General features: G+C 39.7%; 1 protein-coding gene across 9 annotated transcripts in view; it reads right to left on the bottom strand.

Moving 5' to 3' along the window:
- DOCK4 (dedicator of cytokinesis 4) overlaps positions 1 to 21902 on the bottom strand; it is a 456170-nt gene that overhangs the window by 255350 nt on the left and 178918 nt on the right. For all 9 annotated transcript variants that reach the window (XM_021079277.1, XM_021079281.1, XM_021079279.1 and 6 more), the window contains exons 2-5: positions 13631 to 13714; positions 10719 to 10759; positions 8661 to 8716; positions 4303 to 4399 (exon numbers count right to left, since the gene is read on the bottom strand). In XM_021079277.1, coding sequence (XP_020934936.1) covers positions 4303 to 4399; positions 8661 to 8716; positions 10719 to 10759; positions 13631 to 13714 — 278 coding nt within the window. The remainder of the gene's footprint in view (positions 1 to 4302; positions 4400 to 8660; positions 8717 to 10718; positions 10760 to 13630; positions 13715 to 21902) is intronic.

The following is a 21902-nucleotide window of genomic DNA, read 5'->3' as shown; positions in this document are numbered from 1 at the left end:
ATGCAATACCCTCAATTCCCTGGACAGTGGCTGTGTTCTTCGCCTGGTATAAACCCCCAAGTACAATGGCCAGGACTGCCCTGTGTAGTCCCAGCAGCTGAGAAGGAAGGAAAGAATACCTTGATTTATAGGGATTAGTTTTGGTGGATCCTGAGGAGGATGGACCTAGAGATTATTACACTAAGTGAATTAAGTCGGACAAATATCATATGATAGCACTTACATGTGGAAGCTAAAAAAAAAAAAAAAAAAAATGATACAAATGAACTTATTTACCAAACAGAAACAGACCTACAGACATAGTCAACAAACTTATGGTCACCAAAGGGGAAAGAAGGAGGGTATAAATTAGGAGCATGGGGTTAACGGATACAAACTACTATCTACAAAATAGATAAACAACAAGGACCTTCTGTATGGCACATTATATTCAGTTTTATATATATATTCAGTATCTTGTAATAAGATTCAAGATGTTGTATCACTATGAATCACTCTGCTGTACACCAGAAACTAACACAACATTATACTTCAATAAAAAATATACTAAAATTTAAAAGTAAAAGAAAAAAAAACAGAAAGAAAAACTTGAGGAACTCTATGGTCGAAGGAAAAGTCCAGTCAGGTCAAAGACATTACATAAGGAAGATACAAAATAAGTCAAATTTCATGCAGCCAAGAGGAGAGCCAGCTCTGCTTGAAAAGACTATCACAGTGTGAAAGTCATCTGTCCTGCTCTGGGGAAGGTAATCTGCAGTTTTCCAGAAGAATGGGCTTGCTTTCCTAATAATGTCACCTTTAGTATTTCAGTTTAAGAGAATGGTGAGATGAGAAGAAGCCAAATACTTCATCAAAACTAAAACCAGTTGGTCTGCTTTCCCTTTTGAGAAGGGGACAGGAACTGTGACAGAGCACAGCCCTGACCAGCAGACCTGCCCTAGTAGTTCATGAAAACAGAACACACCTGTTTGCACTGCTAGTCAAAAAATGATGCTTCTTTAAAAATTGGATAGTTTTCCCACTGTACGGCTTTTTTTTTTTTTCCCACAGTACAGCTTTTTTTTTTAATTTTCCCACTGTACAGCTTTTTTTTCCCACTTTTTTAAAATTTTTCCACAATAAAAAAAAAAAGTGGGAAAAAAAAAAAACAGATGATTGGATTGGAAGAGGTGGTATATATATATATACACAATGGAATACTACTCAGCCATAAAAAAGAATGACATAATGCCATTTGCAGCAACATGGATGGAACTAGAGAATCTTATACTGAGTGAAATGAGTCAGAAAGACAAAGACAAATACCATATGATATCACTTATAGAATCTAATATCCAGAACAAATGAACATCTCCACAGAAAAAATCATAGACTTGGAAAATAGACTTGTGGCTGCCTGATGGGAGGGGAGGGAGTGGGAGGGATGGGAGCTTGGGCTTATCAGATACAATTTGGAATAGATTTACAAGGAGATCCTGCTGTAGCATTGAGAACTATGTCATATTGCAACAGAACAAAGGGTGGGGGAAAAAATGTATACATGTAAGGACAACTTGATCCCCTTGCTGTACAGTGGGAAAAAAAATAAATTAAAAAAAATAAAAAAAGGAAAAAAAATTGGATAGTTTGCTGTACAGTAGAAACTGACAGAACACTGTAAGCCAACTATAATGGAAAAATTAAAATCACAAAAAATAAACTAAAATAAATAAAAATAAAAATGGGATAGTTATGAAGACTTCAGAAACATGAAAATGCTTTTGATTTACTGCTAAATGATAAAGGTAGGGTACAATATTAACATTTAAAAACATCTAAAATTGTTTAAAATATATCAGAAATTTTCTGCAACATATGTCTGCAAAAAGCGAACTGTAAGGATTTTAGCATTTTGGCCTCAAAATGACAATATTATGGAGTTTCCTTGTGGTGCAGTGGGTTAATGATCTGGCCTTGTCACTGTAGGAGTTTGGGTTGCTGCTACAGCATAGGTGTGATGCTTGGCCTGGGAACTTCCATGAGTCATGGGCGTGGCCAAAAAAAGTGACAATAGTATAATTTTTGGAGCAGCAGACCTCATTTAGAGCTAGGATTTCCCACTTAAGCTGGGACCCCCAGATAGATTATCTTTGATGAGATTCCAGAATAAAAACTACCTGGCAGAGTCCTAGGGAAGAGAGTTGTAAAACACTCAGGCAAAGGCCTGCACAAAAGTTCTTAGTGAAAGATGGCTTTATTTCTCCTAAACTTTTTGTGGTTAGACAATTTTTTACTAAGTTATATCTTAGGCACTTACCAATGTTATTAAAAAGAACAACTAGTATTTCTCAAGCATGTGCTTTTATTCTTAATGATAAATGTCCTACATTTATTAAGTATACTTCATATACTCTTACAGTTTACAAGATACTAGTGGCTCATCAAACACTTTCCAATGGAGAAGCTAGGCACCTTAAAACCGTTAGGGACGAAAATGGACAGTATCCCAATAGGCGCAAGCATGATGAACTTGAACCAAAACATTTGGCACAAAACGTTTACATCAGGAAAAGAGAAACCAAAAGGTCCAAGTCAGCCTCATTCTCAAGGTCAAAAATCTGGTATCTCCAGGTTAAGTTGTGTATATTTGCTCCTAATAGAACTGACTACCATTCCAGCATCCAAGTCTATTTTGAAATAATTCTCTGTCTGTTTCTCAGGATGGTGGGGGTGAGGAGGTTACTCTGACAGCTTACAACATAGATTTTCAAACCAGTCAAATATGTCCCCAAAACATGATCACAACCTCAAAAGCTGGTAAAAATAGCTAGATGAGGCAGAATCAAGAGGAAATTCAACTTTGTTCCCCACCAGCAGCCACATAAAAGGAAAAGTGCTGGCACCTTAGCTCAACTAAGGATGACACTTAAACTGTCATTATTGTTGTAACTCTTACGTTGGGTATTTAGGATGGAGTATTTTGAACATTTCACACAGTTTCATTTTCCATCTTGTATCATGCACAGTATTATTCTAAGTGAAATAATACTTGGGTTTTACATTCTTTCCAATACATTTTTTTAAATCTAAAAAGCAGATCTACATTTCCTTTGTGGCCTCTCAGCACAGAGCCCCTAAGTTCAGGTAGCTTGACGGTGCATTTACCTCATCCCAGCAAAGCCCAGATGCTAGCATTTCATCTAAGATCATCTGGTGGATTTTAGTAGTGAACCCTAAAGCCACTAGCCTCAGGAGGGCAGAGTCAGAGAAATCCAACATCAAAAGGGGTTTTATTAGGGACTTTTCAAGATTTTCTTGCCTCAGTGAAATAGCCTATCGCATGTTCTATACAGCAGAAAATAAAAATGTCATTCGGTGCCCAGGTCCCTCACTAATTTGGATTTTCTCTTGGACAGGCTGTATCAAATCGCGTTATCAGGCTAAGTACACCTTTGTATTCCTAGCACATCCCTTCAAATGATTAAGCTGTTCTACACATTCCTTTGAAAATCAAAGAAGAAAACTGCATTCATCTTCCCCCAGACCTCACTCCCAACTCCCCCTTATAAAGTGGTTCAGAGTGGCGGGGGCTGGGGGCACGAGATTTACAGCTGAATCTCAACTCAGCCATTTCCAACTACTTGGCCTGGAGCAAGTATTTCACTCTCTGCCTCATGTTCCTCATTTGTTTGTAAGCACCTGGTGATCAGCCTTTATTTCCTTGAGTGGTTTTAAGGACTAAATGAGATACTGTGTATAGAGTACTTCCCACAGGGTTTGCAACATGGAAGGCTCTAGGTAAGTGTAATAAGTAAACAGGCACATATATACATACATCCAAAACACTGACCCCTTTCTTTCCCCAAGAAACATTCCTCTCTCTTGTATATTTAGGAATTTCTCATTGATTCTAGGTACCCTATCATTTTTAGTAAAATTGAATAATTGATAGAGACCTAGAATATAAAAATGCATACACCCATATGAAAATTGCATGGAAAATAAGTTTAATTTTCCCTGAAAGTTAAAAATACTCAGAAACCCTAATGCTAGTTTCATGTAAACCATCCAATGTGATGAGATGCCAGCAAAGTAATCTTGTATATTCCTGCAGCTTGAAAAAGAACTTAGAAAATCCATGCTGGATGGACACGGGGATTAAAACAAGATTTGTCTTATTTGGCTATGAACACCCAATTCCCAGTGGAACACTAATGACTTACAGCAGATGCTCAAATATTAGTCGATACTTACTCTTGTTTAGATATTTCTTAAAAAAAAAATTCTCTATCCAAAAAATGATGCCATTAAAAGGTTACTTACCACATAGAGTTGTTTCCACATGGTTCCCCAGTCTCTTAATGTTGATGTCATTTCTGTGATAACAGAGTCTTCAGTGGGAATCACCATTTCAAATTGTCTGTGAAATTAAACAATAATAGCAGCAAAGTATATATGCAAATAACATACACAACAATCTTCTTCCTAATGCTGTAAAAGACTAACGAGGAAAGGAAGTTATTTTTGGTTCTGCAGCCCATAACCAGGATCTGACCATGAACTTGTATGAGGAATGTGACGTGGGTCGTGGCAGGCAGGACAACACCAGGATGACCAGGCACTTCATCCACATCAAGTCTGAGCAGTGTGGTGGAAAAGCAGCAATAGCCAAAGAGTTCTTGGAGTTTCTGCGTGGCTCACAGAGATGAATCTGACTAATATCCATGAGGGCACAAGTTTGATCCCTGGCCTCACTCAGTGGGTTAAGGATCAGGCATTGCTGTGAGCTATGGTATAGGTCACAGACGCGGCTCGGACCTGGCGTTGCTGTGGCTGTGGTGTAGACCACCTGCTGTGGCTGTGGCGTAGGCAACAGCTACAACTGCGATTCAACCCCTAGCCTGGGGACTTCCATATGCCAAGGGTGAGGCCCTCAAAAGACACACACACACACACACACACACACACACACAAAAAAAAAAAAAAAAAAAGAAGAAGAAGAAGAAGAGTTCTGCCCCCAGCCACAGTTTGACCTCTAAACAGCAACTCATTTCACTCCTCCAAGCCCCAAAGTCCTCGTGTCTAACATGAGGTCACCAGGCTACATAAACTGTGAGATGGCTTTTGCCTTCCAAGTGCTATGACTGTAGGACTCAAAGGGAGTGACAGGCTCATTCAAAGATCAGGATATGATGACTGCAAACACCCAAACTAACTCCGTATTATCAACAACCAGACAACCGAAGTACTGACTGAACGAGACCGCATTTTTATTACTTGCAAATGGGACCATGAAAAATGATTCGTACGATTAGTAATGTTATGCATCAGAGAACTTATTTGTGCATGTTAAAATGGGTGAATGGCTATTAACATTACAGCTTCTCAAAAGAATGCTACCAACTATATCGATGGGAGTATTTTCTTCATTTGAGGTTTTTCTTTCGAGGACAATATCTAATATACAGAAGTAACAGGCTATTAGACACTGAACCAGGTTATGTAACAAGGGAAAATTATTCTTAATATGAGGATAATAACTGCTCTGCATTCCTTTTGATGTTATGTCCAAAGTGTATATAACTGCCTTTGTAAAGCCTTCTTAACATCAAGTATGGGAACTAAAATCTTGCCTTGATTTCTTCACCCACAGAGCCTCATCTCATTTCACACTGCTGCTGCTAACATCCTTACCTTGTGAATATTTTACTTCTTCCTAGAGCTTAAACACAGCTGAAAATGTAAAGCTGGGATGTAAAACTAGAAATAAAAGTAAACAGTAATATATGAACTGTGACATATACAGAACCTTTTATCAAGTCTTCATACAACATTTTCCAACAGTAGGGCATTTATTTTGCCTTTGAAACAGCTACTGCAATTTACATGAGAATATTTGGAGATAGAGACTATAAAATGATCAGATGCAAGGTCGAGGAGGGAACAATAAATTTCCAGGAAAACTCAACAACTTACTTAACATTTAAAAAGTGGCATGATTTCAGGAGGAATTAAACAATACAGAAATGACCTCACCATTCACGAACTATAATTTAATTTAAGGACTCCCATCGCAGTCCTCCATTGCTCTGAAGACCCAAGAAAGAACATAAAGGCAATTCGGTCTGTGGGAAGTTGATTTGGGGTTTGTTCAACCAAAATGTAAATTTTTAAGAAGCACAAAATTGTCATTTTCGGTAAGGTAGCTGTTTCCTCTTAATTACACAAAACCAAAATCAGCACTCAAATGGTCTGTTACAAGTAGCTGCCCCTGGAATTACATTTTGTTCCTTATTCTGAGAGGTACTCTGCAACTATTTCAACTTGGTGAGCCATCAGGTTGCTAAATCCTTTTAAATAAGACAGGTGACATCAAAATCCCAAAGAGGTTTCTCTGTAGAGAAGCAATCCCCTGACAGTATAATTTCTCAGATATTTTCAAGGTCAAAGTTTTCTTCCAGCTAACAGTCCTAGAATCTAGGGTCTGAATCAATTTCAATAATTTTTTTTTCTTTTTTTCTTTTTGGCCACCCCTCAAGTTCCCGGGCCAGGGATCAGATCCGAGCCATGGTTGTGACCTACGCAGCAGCTGCAGCAACACCAGATCTTTTAACCCACTATGCTGGGCCAGGCATCCAACCCAAGTCCTGGTGTCACAGAGGCGATGCTACCCCATGGCGCCACAGCGAGAACGCTTCAATAATTTTTTTTTTAAAGAAAACAAATTTTGGTTCTACCCCGAAGTTCTCCTGCTATATAATGCTTATCATGCCCTGTGTTGGGCACAGAACCCACAATCAAGTCTTAAACTTAGAACACCAAATTCTGTGACACCTTTATCCAAATGGAAACTTCCTAGGACTCAAGGAAGGAAACTAGATATTCACCAGTTACTGGCTGGGACAAAAAAAAAAAAAAAAAATTAAATATTTATTATAATTAAAGCTATGTTCCACCCCAATACACTTTGAGAGGGAGGAATATCACTGGGTGGCGTGTTTGACATGGTCCTTGCTAGCTAGCATTCTCTCTTACCTTCCTCGATCAGAGTATAAATATGGGCTGGGTAGATCATATGGCAACTCTTTTTTTAATCTACTATTTTGAATAGTTATTACTACATTAACAAAATAATAATAATGTTGCTTGAAGTAATTGGCATATATAAGACATACAGTGTAAGGATATTCTAGCCTTATCCATACAAGTAGTTACATCACAAACTTTCAGCTACCTGTAGAAATTATTTCACGAAATTGAGATTAAGCGGCCTCCTTTATAGAGAGCAGATATATGTCATCCATTTGAATAGCATCCATGGAACTTTTTTGATAAAGTCTGAAGATATTTTAATATGCTTTAAAATGTGCTTTATTGATTTTTTTCTTTGCCAGGGGCTGCACCTGCGGCATATGTAAATTTCCAGGCTAGGGGTCAAATTGGAGCTACAGCTGCTGGCCTACGCCATAGGCACGGCAACATGGGATCTGAGCCACTTCTGCAACCTACACCACAGCTCACGGCAACACCAGATCCTTAACCCAATGAGTGAGGCTAGGGATCAAACCCACATCCTCATAGATTCTAGTCGGATTCGTTTCCGTTGTACCACAACAGGAACTCCTGCTTTATTAATTTAATAAATTCCTATATTTTTCTAACTGATGAATAATGCAGCTTTTATGGTAGAATCTGCATTGTTTCTTTTGTCATAAAATGAAAATTATTCCTTGATTCAATGCATATTCCTTGGGTCCAAATCCATGCATACTGGTAATGAATACTCTGCTATGTTAACCAATAAATAAGCAAGTGCTATTGTTTTATTCTGTGATATTTTATTTGAATAATCTGTTTCCCTAACAGCTGTTTCAAGACCTTTTGGACATAGACTGGAATAACTTCTTAAATATATAAGAAATCCTAAGTGATCAATGAGCTCATCAAACCAAATAGCATAGAAACAATGTTCTCTAAAGTGGAAGAGTGGCTTTGTGAAGTGGTCACACAAAGATATGGTATTAATCCCAATTAGGAAAATAACAGCAGACTTGGCTGTTTATAATCAATAGTGAATCAAGGAATTTCCTGGGGTTAAGATTCAGTAACTGATCGGTGTGTCTGCCAGGCTTCCCCCACCTAGCAGGAAATTCCAAACAGCAAATCTTTCTGCTTAAAATTAGGCAGATTCCATGATTTCTGGACCATGAGAGATCTGCCCTAGATCCTACTGCTGTTCAACACACAGACACGATTCTTTCATTTTTCCACCACCCGCCTTAGTGTAATTTGTCTTTATCAAACAACATGGACAAGAGTTCATTTTTTGAGAGAATTAATAAGTCAAATTCCAAAATGAACAGCACTTCTGTGGAAATCCTCCAACTATTAATAAAACATTTCTTTTTCCTTCTTTCCTTTTTTTTTTTGGTTTTTAGGGCCACACCCTGTGGAAGTTCCCAGCTAGGGGTCAAATCAGACCTACAGCTACCAGCCTACGCCACAGCCACAGCAACGGTGGACCTGAGTCGCATCTGCAACCTACACCACAGCTGATGGCAATGCCGGATCCTTAACGCATTGAGCAAGGCCAGGGATCGAAGCCGCATCCTCATGGATCCTAGCCGGGTTCATTAACCGCTGCGCTATGACGGGAACGCCCAATAAAACTCATTTCTTACCCTTTGTTCTTTACACAGGCATTTTTCAAGTGAACATAGCTGGAAGGAAATATCCCCTGAAAGAGAAAATGTAAAGGTTAGGGTGCTAGTTATTTCAGCAGGGTTAGTTTCACAAGTCGCATGCAGAAAACACAACCCTAACAATACCAGGAAGAAGGAATCTCTCACACATTCTACAGGCTAAATCTATTGCAGCTTAGAGCCATTCGTTTTATTTTCTACTCTTTACTAGTTTAGAAATTTAGAGCTACTCTAAAAGAAGTATAATCAAAAAATTAAATCCTACTCAAAAATATGTAAGGGAAAAACTTTTACATTTTCAAAAATTCTACATACAAAGCATGGTGAATAAGAAGTTTTTTTATATACTGCAGAGTTTTGAAAGAAGGGTTTTTTTTTTTTTGTTTCTCCCTGTTTCTTTGTTTCAGTTATAGTTCTTTATCTTCTCTCCAAAATACTCATGTATCTATTTAAAAATATACCCTAAAAAAACACAACTATGAATTTGGAGACAATATGTATATTACATGTTGGGGAAGCTCTTCGATGAAAACAGAGCAGCAATTTACCACCAGGCTACCATTATGATGGAACAAAACATTAAACAAAAGAAGTCATGCTAGCTTAAAGTTCTTTATTGTAGGGAATAAATACAATATAAATATTGTAGTGTAAACAAGGGCAGGCAAATTATTTCTGTATTCTAAGCGAAAAATTGAAAAAATTTTAAAGCATCGATTTTATTATCCATTAAATGATGATATTCTCTCAATAATTTTTGATGTACAGTTAAATGACAAATTCAATTAAATATTTAGGAAAATAAATATCATTTGAATACATTATCACCATTGTGAATCCAAGGATAACAAAATTTAACAAGCAAATTCCGATTATATAACGGTAGGAAATAGGTAGACAGTATAAAAAATAACTTTTTTCCTTTAGAATTAAATTTACCTCAATATGATAGGAATAACAAATAGAGTAATTATAACAACTAATAAGGAAAAGTCAGAATTCAGGTTTGTTAGAAGAGTAAAAAAAGTAACAAATCCCAACAAAGGTTTTCTCAAACATGTTCCAAATGAAAATTAAATACTGAAGCTACATTTGCATGTGCCTGCAGATGTCCAAAAATTCATTTAAATGAGGGCTAAAGTATCAGGCTCTCCTTTAGAATGACCTACAATAAATGAAATAAAGGAATTAAACACAGGTGGATGATCCAGAAAAAAGGTATATTTAAGCAAAGTCGAGCAAAAGAGTTTAGATTACTTATATTTTGGTAATGAGAAATGATACTATTTCTTATCCACAATCCTAATAAACCAGAGTTAAGCCCCAAAATGGTCATGACATATAACAAAACATTAGAGAATGTGAAGCATGGGTGAAAGCTGAGGAGATTAGAACAAAGTAGAAAAACAGAGATATTAGTAAGGATTAGTGTCAAAAATCATAAACTACACCAATGAAAGGTAAAAGAAAAATCATATCACCTCCTACTATAATTCCTTAGGATTTATATAAATATATAAAGGATAATGAGTCAGTTTTTGTCTCGAATCGTAAGAAAGATAGACTCTTTACAATATGATTTTCCTATATTTCAGCTCCTCAAACCCAAAGGGATTCTTAACATACCCTAAAATAAAGCTATTTCTCTACACCAATTTTTTTTACAAATGATACCATAGAAAACTTAGATTAAATACCTATATTCAGTATTTCTTTTGGAATATATATTTCCCCTGCCTGAATTTTAATTTCACTCTCAGTGAACTAACATTTCAAAAAGATTTTGTTTACATATAATAAGCTTATTAAGGTCTTCTCAGTATAAATTTTGAGAGCTACATAGGATTATCATTTGAATAGCATGTCTTAACTATAATCCAAGTTCAAAGGACTATCCAAAATTGTGAAAATCTGTATCGCCATTTAGTATTTCAACTAAGGGTCCCAAATGTAATTTCAATTGTATAATAAAATAAAGTAAATTAGCTATCTTCATGTAAAAATCCCATAATTATGGTTAAAAGTAATAATTTTTACCTTGATATTTGGGTTTTTTAAGGCAAATCCTCTGTACCAGCCTGTGGAGAAATAATCACAGTCATATTTCAGTAAATCAGTACAATCCTTTAAAGATATAATTATAAATCAATCTGTTCTTTGCTGATGGAATTTTATCCTACATGTAAATATTCTAGGTAGAAACATGGTGGAGGTTGGGATTAAGTTAGACTAACAGTCAAGTGACTACCAGTTTAAGTCTTCTACTAGTAAAACTGTCTTGGAAATGTCTATGAAAATAGAAACACGAATAATGGAAGTAAAGGCTTTGGAATCAGCATTGGGCTTAAATTCTGGCTTTGTTACTTATTAGCTAAGAAGTAAATTAACTGACCTCTCTGAGCTCAGTTTCACTGTGTTTTATAAAAAGCTACATACACTATGTTTCAGGGAAATTCAAGCGTTTGTAAAAGATATACTCTATTTCCAAGTTCTCTTTGTCTGACGACAAAGCCCTGACTTACCCCCAAAGAATAGTGCTCAGCCTGCTGTGTTGGGTTAGGATCAGTCTGAAAGCATAAGAGTGAAGCCAGGTCTTCTCCACTAAGAGAATTAATGGCACCCTTTCATCCACGCAAAGTCCTACAACTGAGCTCATCACAATTTTTATTCTGTAGAATGCATATTACTCAACCTCCAGGCAACTCTGAATCAATTTTATAGCTCTGCCCTTAGGGAGAACATATATTTTTATAGTTTAAAACAATTACAGGTATGTGTACATGTATATGAATTTGTATGGTTAGTATAGAGTCCCCTGTAAATGTATTATTTTCTTGTGGGTTTTTTTTTTTTTTTTTTAGGGCCACACCTGCAGCATATGGAGGTTCCCACGCTGGGGCGAGGTGCGGGGGGGGGTGTCCAATCGGAGCTACAGCTGCCGGCCTACACCACAGCCAGAGCAACAGCAGATCTGAGCCGCATCTGCAACCTACACCACAGTTTACAGCAATCCCATATACTTAACCCACTGAGGCCAGGGATTGAACCCGCAACCTCATGGTTACTAGTTGGATTAATTTCCACTGCGCCACGATGGGAACTCCAAATGTATTATTTTCAATTTATTGTTTCTTCAAACATAGAAATTGTTTTGCTTATTGGTAAGAAGTAGTTTTATGGAGTTCCCGCCGTGGTGCAGCAGAAACGAATCCGACTAGGAACCATGAGGTTGTGGGTTTGATCCCTGGCCTGGTTGTGGGTTAAGGATCCGGCATTATTGTGAGCTGTGGTGTAGGTCACAGATGCAGCTCGGATACCACATTGCTGTGGCTGTGGTGTAGGCCAGCGGCTACAGCTCTGATTAGACCCCTAGTCTGGGAACCTCCATATGCCACCGGTGCGGCCCTAGAAAGACAAAAAGACAAAAAACAAACAAACAAAACAAAAACAAAAAAAAACGATTTTATCACATAACAAACGTTCTGTTGAAGTGAATCTTTTTTTTTTTTTTTTTTGATTAACTGGCTTTTAGAAAGAATTAGAGCTTTGTATTTAAAAATATTTTTGTTCCTCGTATGTTTCCTTAAAAGAATATATCGTTAAAACATCCTTTTAAAATCAGGCTGGAGAAAGCAGAATGAATTGAGAATTGGAATCTCTATAATATCAGGGTTTATTAAATCCCTTAAAGACATACATCCAAAAAAATATCCATTCCTAAATAGTTATTCTAAAAGAAGCCAAAACTTTTTGCTAACTGCAGAAATGTCATAGAAAGGTCTCTGTCCAACTACATTTACAGGAAGGTTTTTAGGTTATAAAACAGCTTCCATTAGCTACGAAACCCATTTTTATGCACCAATTCAAAACAGATTTTTTTTTTTTCTTGGCCAAGCCTGTGTCGCGTGAACCTGGACAACAGCAGCAACCTAAGCCACTGCAGTGACAACATCAGATCCTTCACTCATTGCACCACAAGGGAACTCACAAAACAATTTTTTATTATCTGTAAACAAGGTAGAAACAGATAAAATATATCTGGCAATGAAAAAGAAAACCTTACTATATTTTTAAACATATCAATTACATTGGACAAAATAAATGTCCATGTATCACCACCATTAAGTGACAGGCTCTAACTAAAAGTAATAGTTCTATTTGGGAGAACACAATTTTATCATTAATGACCCTTGATATGATAAATCAAGGAATATTTATAGTAGGAATTATAAATTCCTAATAAGGACAACATTTTAGGAGGAAAACAGGCACCTTCAGATGTGCTGATAGGACTTTACAATGTGGCCATTTTGTTCAGAAACAAAGGAGGAGTCATTTCATCTGGGATCTTTTCAAAGGCTAGAGTTTAAAGATGTTTTGTTGAACAGGAAGAGAAACATGTGAGAATGTATTAGGTTGATTTAATGAGCTACCTGCTACATAAATTGTTAATAATCATGTAAGTTCATATAACACTGCAAATGCAATAAACAATTTCAGTTCAAATTTGGGAGAAGGGAGGAGAAGACTCCAAGCCTAGAGCAGGGCTGGCCTGGGCAGGAGTCCTTGCCTGAGGCTCTGGTTACCCAACCTTGGGCAAGACTTTTCTGCCCTGGACCTCCCTGTCCTGGGGAACCCACCCGACGCTTAACATTCTAAGTTTGGCCCTGAGTCATGAACTCCCACAGACACAGTAGTCTCAAATGCTTTCTCTGTTGGCATCTCGTGAATATAAGCAAATAACATTAAGAAAAAAAGACAATCGGCATAAAAATAACATCACCATGCTTTCCCATAAGCCAGACACTGAAGATCCAAGAAACAAGTGACGACTAGGAAAATTCCAGAGACTGAGAGATGTGTGGACAGAATGTATAAACTTCCTGAGTGGCCCAATGTTGAAGAGATTGTTCCATACAACCTCCAACGACCACCACCAGCCTACTCACCATCACACTTCTCCAGGATCTGAACCGTATCTCCAATTTCCAATGACAGGCCATATGGGACAGTTCCTCGAAAACTGGCAATAACTGTAAGAAATGATATAGAAGATAATCCTATCAGTTACAGCCAGCTATACAGCGGACGATTAAATGTTATTGACTAGAAAAAATGAATGGGAGTAGGAATTACACATGGATAGCCAGAACCGGCTGTCACATTTTAATGTGACACTCTGGAAGAAAATTATTCTTTAAATTTTACATACTTTGCCAACTTCTTGGTTGAATAAGCATTATTAATCCAAATTTCAAAGGTGTGGCATTTACTAAGACAGTAGACAAAACGTCAACAATATCACCTAATAACACATGTAAACAAAGGTATTGCCCGAAGAGCTTCATAAGGCGCTGTGCCCCTCCCACTGCAATCACTCCCCATCCAGTGCCTGCCCCATGGTAGTTACTCGACAAATATGTGTTCAATGATAAATAAGGAATGTGGGAGTGCCCGTTAGGGCTCAGAGGTAATGAACCCAACTACATCCACGAGGATGTAGGATCAATGCCTGGTCTCGCTCAGTGGGTTACGGAGCCGGCGTTGCTGTGAGCCGTGGTGCAGATCGCAGACGTGGCTCAGATCCCTCGTTGCTGTGGCTGTGTCATAGGCTGGCAGCTACAGCTCTGATTGGACCCCTAGCCTGGGAACTTCCATATGCCACACCTGTGGCCCTATAAGAGGAACTTATCTCTTACTCATTAATAAGCTTGGTTGACCTTCCTGCTCTTTTCCCTAGACCGTAAGGTCCAAGAGAAGAGACTGCATCTATGTGCACACTAATATGTCCCCAGGGTTTAGCCTAGTAAATGGCACAATCTTCTGCTTCTCTGAAAATCAATGGTGATGACAGGAGCTCTGCCCTAGGTCTAAACACAGAGCCATAGGACAATTCCCACATGCCTGAGCTCTCAGACCATTTGGGATGGGGGGGGTGGCACAGAGGAGTCCCCATGTTGTCTTATTAATGGTTACACATTGATTGGTTTCTGAAACATTTCTCAGGACTGGGCAGGACTAGGACACCCTACCACAGAGAACAGGTGTAGATTAACCATCTCTGATCGATTTGCGGGGTTACAGAGAAAGGAAGCACAGTGATTCTCCTTGGGATAATAACACTCAAGTCATAAAGGAGACAAGGATGGAAAATTTAAAAAGGTACCTCAACACAAGAAAAGAGACATCCATCGCCTGTTAAATACTACATATGCTAAAAATCACCTTGCTAATCACATTAAAAAAAAAAAACAGTAAATGCTTTGACTGCATGACTTTTAAAAGCCTGAAATTCTGGAAGTGAATTTTATCATTCTCTTTCAGAAGGCTGAGGGTTAGATAAAACCCCATCCCCAAAATAAGTTATTGTTACTGCTATGAATGTATTTTAAAAGCCTGAAGGAATACATGAATCTGTCAAAAGTCGAAACAGGCCAGTAAGTAATGGGCTTTCAGAGAAGACTAAAGCCCTTTTATGATCTCCAAACAAAATTAGCAGCAGAAATAAAAACACAGGACAGAAAACATAACCCAAAGTACATGAGATGAATAAAAATAACTACATAGTAACCAAGTTAGAACATTTTAGATAAGCACTAATCCATGATGTCATTTTCTAACTATAACCATAAATGCCGTATGACCTCATGCTGATGTCTCAGAAGATGTCTGCTTGAACAGTAATCAAAGGTCTTTTTTATCTGGACAGATTACTTCAAATAACTCCCAGAGACCTCTTCTTACACGAGATCAACAATGGAACAGATAGTAGGTTGCATACAATTTAAAAGACGCCAAAGCAAACATGTACCTGGAATTGCTTCTCTACACTCTTTGAAGTCATCATAACCTCTCACAACCCTAGTGGTTCAAGTCCGCACCGCTGATGCTTCCCTTAGAGGTTCAAGTGCACAGGCGCCCCAGCACAGCTCAGGCGACAGCTGTTAACACTCATGAAAGCCCTTGTAACTCCAAGGCTGCCATGAATACCTCCCTCGCTGATGGCTGCTCTCTCCTAGCTCTCATCACCTTCTTGAACACGGCAGTACCATTCGTGAATTCCGCCTTCACCGTCCCTCACACCTCAGCCCTTCCCACCACTGTGTTCTCAAACGTTGTGCCTCACTGCCTTTGCCTTTGGGGAGTCCAGCCTCTCTTCGATCGTCTACTGCTTTCCTCATCCCCTCCCCTCCAGTCTTCTGCTGACCTTCTTTTCTCAGTCTTTTTCTTAAATGTCACTGTCACAGAGGCTGGAGGGTGTAGCAAAATAACATCAAACTGGGCATCGTGAGCTGTGGGTTTGAATCCAGATCTTAATATTTATTAGCTGTGTGACTTTGGTCAAGATACCAAGCTCTCAGAATCTCCATGACTTCATTAGGAATATGAAGCTGACAGTAAAGAAATCGCAAAAAGTAGTAGAAGATTAAATAAGACATCTATCAGAAATGATCTACCTCAGAGACTGGGATAGTCTGATCATTTAATAAATTCCCCAACTGTGAAACTCTACTCCCCCCCTTCTACCCATACACATCCTCCCTATTTGGAGAGATTTCCAAGACCTCCAGAACCATCTATTGATAATATGACCTGCCAAGCATCCCTCCAGGCCTAAGCTGTGCCCTGAGCAGGTGACACCGACTTCTAACTTGTTTATCTCTATTTAGATGTCTACGCACCTACAACTTAACAAGCCTCCAACTGAACTCATCATCTCCCCTCAGCCCCTAGCCAAACCCAAGCAATTTTCTCTGCTCCAATCACTCACTCTAAGAAGTTAGACTTCTACTGTGAGTCCTGCTTTAGCTTGCTCTTCCTAAGGGATTTCTCTGCACCTCTCAAGAAGGCCACTGCAAAGCCTTCCAGGAAGGCTCCTGTCTCCATGGCTGTCTTTCCCCAATACAATATCTGTGACACCACGAGTTACCTTTGATACTGTCACATTTGTACTTCAAGGCTTTTTGCATATGTGGCATCAGGAAAATGTGATTAGGTTCGATTCCTTTTGTATTAAAGGAACAGTTAATAAAATATGTCATGGTCTAATCAGACAACAGCTTAATGAGGTGGTGTTCTTCTTATTTCATGCTGCCGGTTAGCTCATACCATCCTTACGTGTTCCAGAACAGATCCTCTTCCATGGCTCCCAATTCTGCTGGATGGTAGTGCATGTCCAGCGAGTAGATAAGCCAGAAAGCCAGGGGTCATCCACACGATCCATGACCACATCGCAATGATCTTGTCTCTTAAATACCTCCCGAAGCCATCTTTTTCTCATTATCTCCACGCCCACAGCCACCCCAGCGTCGCTATCACTTCTTGCCTGGTCTTCTCCAGCCGTCTCCTTATAGCGCCGTGTCCACGCACTCAGGGTCCTCTCCAATCTATTTCTCACACAGCAGTTAGAGAGGTCTTTGCAAAATACACATCTGAGGATGTCGTCCTCCTCCTAAATACATCAAAGCTCTGAGAATAGCAGAAAAATCAGTCCCACAGCCTGTAAGACCATGCCCTTCTCTCTGGTTTCACCCTGTACGACCCAACCCTGACTTTCTGTACTCCCGTCACAACGACCTTCCTTGCCAGTACTCCCTCCTGCACAGGACTGCACCCAGGACACCTTGCAAGGAATCCTCTGCCTTCCCCTCCCCACGTTCAGCTCTATTCATCCTACGGATGTTGGTTCGGTGGTGACTTCTCTGAACAGCTTTCTTTGATGCCCATCCCCTCACCCCAACCGTGTAAACTCATGGCACCATATACCACTGAATGGTCCCTTTGTATTTGGGCAAATTTCTGAATGATGTCTTCTGCAACAGACGTAAGTTCTGTGGGTATAAGGACAAGGTTGGTTGTAGCTCCCAACTGTATAAGTGACTCAGCTCAGAGCCCAGCACATAATCTGAGTTCAGTAAATAATCACTGAGGGAATGAATGAGGGCACAGCCATTCCTGTTAAGTGTTCTGGTCTTAAGCAGTCAGGTTCCTTTATTATTGGCAATTCTATTTTAAGAGGGCACTCAAGATTCTAAGAACCAAACTATATTACCTGTGAAAACTCCTTCTTTCATAGGAACTGTTTAAAACTGGGATGACAGGCTGTCTAGGCCATAAGTGTGTATCATTTCATTTCTTCCCCAAGAAGTCAATATGGATGAATTCTGATTTTACTCTTCAGCCATATAATATTTGAAAGGTGTTAAGGGCAAGCTATTAAGTTCTTCAATCTCATTGAGCTTCAGAAGCCTCCTCTATAAAACAAAGGAGCTAGATAGATGAACTGAAAGGTCCCTGCCGCCCTGCAATTCTGAGTCTGGAGGAGGGCTTTGCAATTCTGAGCTAGATTGACCCAGCTTAATACATAAGTGAAGAACTCTGCCTTCAAACCACCCCTGCTTTGGTTTCAGTCACTTCCTGAGTTCTGAAGGAATGGACATCTGTCCCCACCTCCAACAGCCATCTGATGAAGCAGAAAGGAAAGCCTGCTCTCAGCATCTTCAACAAGGTCCTCTGCTCTCCTGCTAACTTTCCAGGCTCCCGTCCCACCTGCCTCTGCAGAAACTGCCCTGCACACTCTGCTGTACCCAAAGCCTCATCAAACTCTTTCACGCCAGCCTTGGGGCCTTTATATATATTATTCTCTTTTGGGGGAACCGCCTCCCCCCACTGCTTCTACACTGGGAACTGCAAAGTAGCCTTTGTATAAGGTCTCACTCCAAGGTTAGGTCTTTCAATTTCCTGATGCCACCCCTTCCCTTTCCCCATTCATGGATCCAAATGGAATCAATTACTCTCTCATCTGTACTCCCAAGGGCATTCTGACCACATCTTAAATAGTGTAAAGTATCACATACTATTTAGCACTTTATTCATCTGTATCTTTCTACTTGAGAACGTGAACTATTTTTTTTTTTTTTTTTTTTTGTCTTTTTGCCTTTTCTTGGGCCGCTCCCGTGGCACATGGAGGTTCCCAGGCTAGGGGTGTGATCGGAAATGCAACCACCGGCCTACGCCAGAGCCACAGCAATGCCAGATCTGCACCGTTTCTGTGACCTACACCATAGCTCAAGGCAAAGCCGGAACCTTAAGCCACTGAGCAAGGCCAGGGATTGAACCTGCAACGTCATGGTTCCTAGCTGGACTCGTTGACCACTGTGCCACGACGGGATCTCCAAGAACTTGAACTATTTCTAATTCATCTTCTATCAGCTAGCATATGAATGTGTTAGTGCATGAGTAGACGATGAACAAACACATGGAAGGCATGAAATGAATGAAGCCATTGAAGAATGGCGCCCAGGTTTGAATGGATTCAGCGACTGTCAGGGGCACCTCTCATAACTCAAAACATCTAAAAGTTAGTATTAAACTGCAGATCATACTGGAGAATGACACTTTTTTAGGATATAGTTCAAGGTATGACTTTGATCTTTACCTTCTAAACTGGCAAGCCATTTCTAATCTCTGAATTACACAAGTAACCCTACTTTGCGATGTACCAACCTCATGCATGGATGGGTGAATGCTATACTATCTATGCTTCAGGTTGTGAAACAGAACGTTAAAGGGGAAAGCAGCTCCAGCCAAAAGAGCAAAAGATTTGAAAACGTGATTGACTCGTGTTTACTAGTTGTAGCATGTAATGTATCACAAAGTAAGGAAAACTGGTTTAGCAAAGCAAAGTTCAAAGGAAACAGACATTCATGAAACCTCAGCTTCGATTTCTTTCAAATGCACTTGAAGCACATGTTATTTCTAGATTCCATTTTGGATATAACTTTTCAACCAAATCCCATTAAGATCTTCTAAACAGGAGTTCCCCTCGTGGCTCAGTGGTTAACGAATCTGACTAGGAACCATGAGGTTGCGGGTTCGGTCCCTGCCCTTGCTCAGTGGGTTAACTCGCGGCTCGGATCCCGAGTTGCTGTGGCTCTGGCGTAGGCCGGCGGCTACAGCTCCGATTCGACCCCTAGCCTGGGAACCTCCATATGCCATGGGAGCGGCTCTAGAAATAGCTAAAAAGACAAAAAAAAAAAAAAAAGTTGCGTTTGATACATGTAATGGAATACTATGCAGATGTAAAAAAAAAAAGATCTTCTAAACATTTTTTGCATGAAACAAGTCTATAATTGAAAATTCATCTGTCCCCAGTTATTGAAAAGTAACTCTGCCTTTATACCCAAGTCTTCTCATTGTACACTTTCCAGGGGCATTTCTCCCCCAGTAATACCGGGGTTTACTGAACATGACCACACGCTGTCTTTATCCCTTGGTTTCCTTTTCTGATTTGTTTTCTTATAAATAGAATACATTTAGTAGCTACAGAAAAGATCACAGAGAATTAACCCTTCACAGAGCTGGAAATATAAAGGTTTCATACTATTGTCTCAGTCCTAAGGGCCCTGAGAGTGCAATTTCATTATTATTTTTTGCTTTAGGGCTACATGGCAGAATAAAATATATTCATTTCTGAGATTTTACAAGTACCACCTGAAAATATACTACTGTCCTTGACTGTTAAGAGGACATTTCTATCAACTGCAGAACCACATTCTGTTTGAACCACCGCCGCTTGAGGTAGACATAAAGTATGGCGGTGGGTGCCCCAATACCAGGACCCCTCTTCAGAAATGGATGACTTATCCTCCCAGCTGCCAAGAGTGTCAGGGTGGACAGCCCAGGGGCAGACTTCTGAGGTTGCCTCAGCTAAAGAGAGCTGCTTTGCCCAAGGCTATGCCCTTTTCCCAAGGTGGCCTGCATTCAGTGACTGACTTGGGGGGACTACAAGGGCCAGGCCCTTCGGCTACCACTTGGTACAAGTCTGAGGGCCACTCTCGCCGAAGCGACTAAGGTTTCACTGGGCTGGCATCACAGGCCAACTGCTCCCTCTGCCCAGTCCTGCTTCTTTCCCCTCCCTGATAAATATCTTGCAAGCTAACCTCTATCTCCCAGTCTGCTTTCTTGAGAGCCTGAGAGCCCAAGCTGCTCCAAGCTTAGGCGTCACCCATTTAGAACTGACTTCTTGCCAGATCCATTTTCAACGAGAAGGAGAGCAGCAAAACTACAATACCATCTTGTGGTTTTGCTAAGTTTGTTAGGTATTATTTCTAATCTTCTATGATGTAGGTGTTTTCCTTCCCATTTTAGAGACAAAGAAAAGAGGCCAACAAGAGGACATATCAACATCATGAGAGAATTGTTCCACATTAAGATTTATTTGAAGACATTGTCACTGGGGCAGTAAATGAACCAGTTTTACTCCCCAAAGAGTCATAAACATACTCTTCACCTTGGCTTTAATGTTACAAATGCAAAGGCACTTGGCTAAGTGGCTACAAGAACAATTGAAGGTCAGACCGTAATGCTGTGAACTGAGGACTGCATCCACCCATCAGTACTTTTAAAAACACCTTAATATGATAGAAAAGGTTATGGTTTGGGCCAACTGCCAGCCAAGAGGAGCATCTTGGAAGAGACAGGACTTAGACAATTATCTCAGAAAACCCCAGCACTTAGGAGAAGGAGACAAAACGGAACAGGGAGATGGAGGCCTGGGGTTTGGCTCCACTGCTCATGAACCACACGGTCTTTGGTGCTTCCCTCTTCAGGCAGGATGACACCACCTGCCCGGCCTACCTCAAGAGGTGTTGTGAGGCTCCAACAAATGGAGGAGAAGTGGATATATAAGCCTGGAAGTGTAAGGAAATACAGGATGTGCTTTTTTTTTCATCATCATGGCTAACTGGAAGCTTGGAGACTGGGTATGAATCTGTCACGGCCAAAAACAAGGCTTCCATTTATAGTCGTTACGTCAGAAACCCTTGCTCTGTTTTGCTATGATGGATTCTTGGAAATCATGATCAACAAGTTAAACTTAGAAAGATTCAGGTTCAACTACTCCAGAGAGGGAGAAAAGCTGATAAAACAGGGGGAAAAAATCTTTGGCAAATGAGACGGATAAAAAAAGCAACAGAGTTAAGAGAGAGTTTCCTTAAGTGCTAAGGCAGAGATAGGAAAAGGAGATTCAGCTTCTAACCCTCATTCTGCCAAAGAGTGCAGTATTTGTCTGAGGGATACTGAACAAAACATCAGGAGGAAAATTAACAACACAGCCTTCATGTCACAAAGGGGAATGAAGTTACAGAAGATAATAATTGCTTTCCCCACAATCCAAGGGAAATTTTTTCACTGAGAAATAAAAATACCATTTCCAGGCAA

Source organism: Sus scrofa, chromosome 18 (genome assembly GCF_000003025.6).
Source record: "Sus scrofa isolate TJ Tabasco breed Duroc chromosome 18, Sscrofa11.1, whole genome shotgun sequence".
Classification (NCBI taxonomy): domain Eukaryota; kingdom Metazoa; phylum Chordata; class Mammalia; order Artiodactyla; family Suidae; genus Sus; species Sus scrofa.
This window is presented reverse-complemented; position numbering and strand designations above follow the sequence as displayed.